We start from the raw sequence: 1,509 nt of genomic DNA, 5'->3' as shown, positions 1-1,509 counted from the left end.
ACTTTTATATTTCTGCTCTAGAGTCTAGAAGATAAGGTGGCATTGTGTACATCTTCTTGCCCATTCATATCATTTTACCACTTTAGAGTCTAGACAGTCTCGGTAACATAGATAACGTTCAAGAAAATGAAGACCTTTTTCTTGAGATCCCAGTTCAATCTCCTTCGTTGCACCACTTTCACCGATTCAACTTCAAATCCTCCATGTCTCACACCCATCAAAACCACATCATATCCAAAACACATTAAAAATCTTCCCACATCTGTTCCACTTTCAAAAAACACTACCATCCGAAGACAAAATCTAGTTTTTCCAACAAAATCCAATCACATAAGCAAGCCCCTAGTCTTAGAACTCTTTCCCAAATGCCAAACTCCCTTGAAGGAGGACCCTCTTCAAGTTTACTCAAATGGGCATTCAAGGTTTGTGATATTTGGAGCTGTTTCTCTAGGACTGATGCTATTTCTTATGGGTATGGATGACCAGAAAGCTATGGCTCTGGGTCCAGAAGGGCCTCTAGTGGAAGAGTTTTGGGAAAATGTGAGGAGATATGGTCTTTACGCTCTCACAGTCAGTACAGGTGCTATTTACACAATCTTTCAGCCTATATTCGAGTTGCTGAAGAATCCCATTTCAGCAATTCTCATCCTAACCGTCTTTGGGGGAGCTATTTACATTGTTTCCCAAGTTCTTTCTGCAATGGTTGGTGTATCTGATTTCACTTATGATTATGGATATTAGATTATAACTTTGTAAGTTTTTTTGTATGAAAAGGTTTCCTTGCCTTAATTTAGCTCCAGAAAACTTGTCTTTCTTCATTTATTTTAATAAATAAGTCAAATTTAAACCTAAGTCAAATTTAAACTTAAGTTTAAATTCGACTATTAAACAATTGGAGCTTAAACATACAAAATGTGCTCATGAACTAGCTTGTGAATATAAAGCTTGATGTATCATTATATATTTATATGAACAGAATGCTTAAGTTTGTATATAAGTTCTTAAACTCAAATTATTCAATCTAACTCAAATAATAAATGTCATATATAATTTACTTATTATTAATTATTAGCATATATTTGTTAAGGGATGAAAATTTTAGTCCTAATATTTACTATATATGGTAAATCAAGTTGTTTATGAACAAGTTTGTGCGTGTTTGAAAAGAAATGAATAAAGTTTGAACACCTAATCTAGTTAGGTAATGAACTTGGCTCATGTTAAAAAAATATTAACAATCCTAACTTTTAATACTCAACTCAACTTGTTTATGTATTCAAGTTGAAGGAGAATCTCTTAATTAATACTCATCCTTAGTAGTTCAAGTTATCTCAATAATTAAAATTTCTTGTTGTGAAATAAAAGATATAATGATCCAAATTCATATACACTCGAAAAAAATGTCTACTAGGGTCTTTGATAAAGAACAAAAATTGCTTCGTCTGCTCAGTCATCTATTGCCCATAATATGGATTCCACCCCAAATCGGCGGGTTCAAAATTTAATTTT

The 1,509-nt window shown here is 32.8% G+C and overlaps 1 protein-coding gene across 1 annotated transcript; it reads left to right on the top strand.

The window, feature by feature from the left end:
- LOC142634254 (uncharacterized) lies at positions 1–804 on the top strand. The gene has a single exon (XM_075808550.1). It carries the CDS (start codon positions 127–129, stop codon positions 739–741), a length of 615 nt encoding a protein of 204 aa, XP_075664665.1. The 5' UTR covers positions 1–126; the 3' UTR covers positions 742–804.
- Positions 805–1,509: the final 705 nt, after the last annotated feature.

Source organism: Castanea sativa, chromosome 5 (genome assembly GCF_040712315.1).
Source record: "Castanea sativa cultivar Marrone di Chiusa Pesio chromosome 5, ASM4071231v1".
NCBI lineage: Eukaryota > Viridiplantae > Streptophyta > Magnoliopsida > Fagales > Fagaceae > Castanea > Castanea sativa.
The sequence above is the reverse complement of the archived record's forward strand: the minus strand, read 5'-3'. Positions and strand labels throughout refer to the sequence as shown.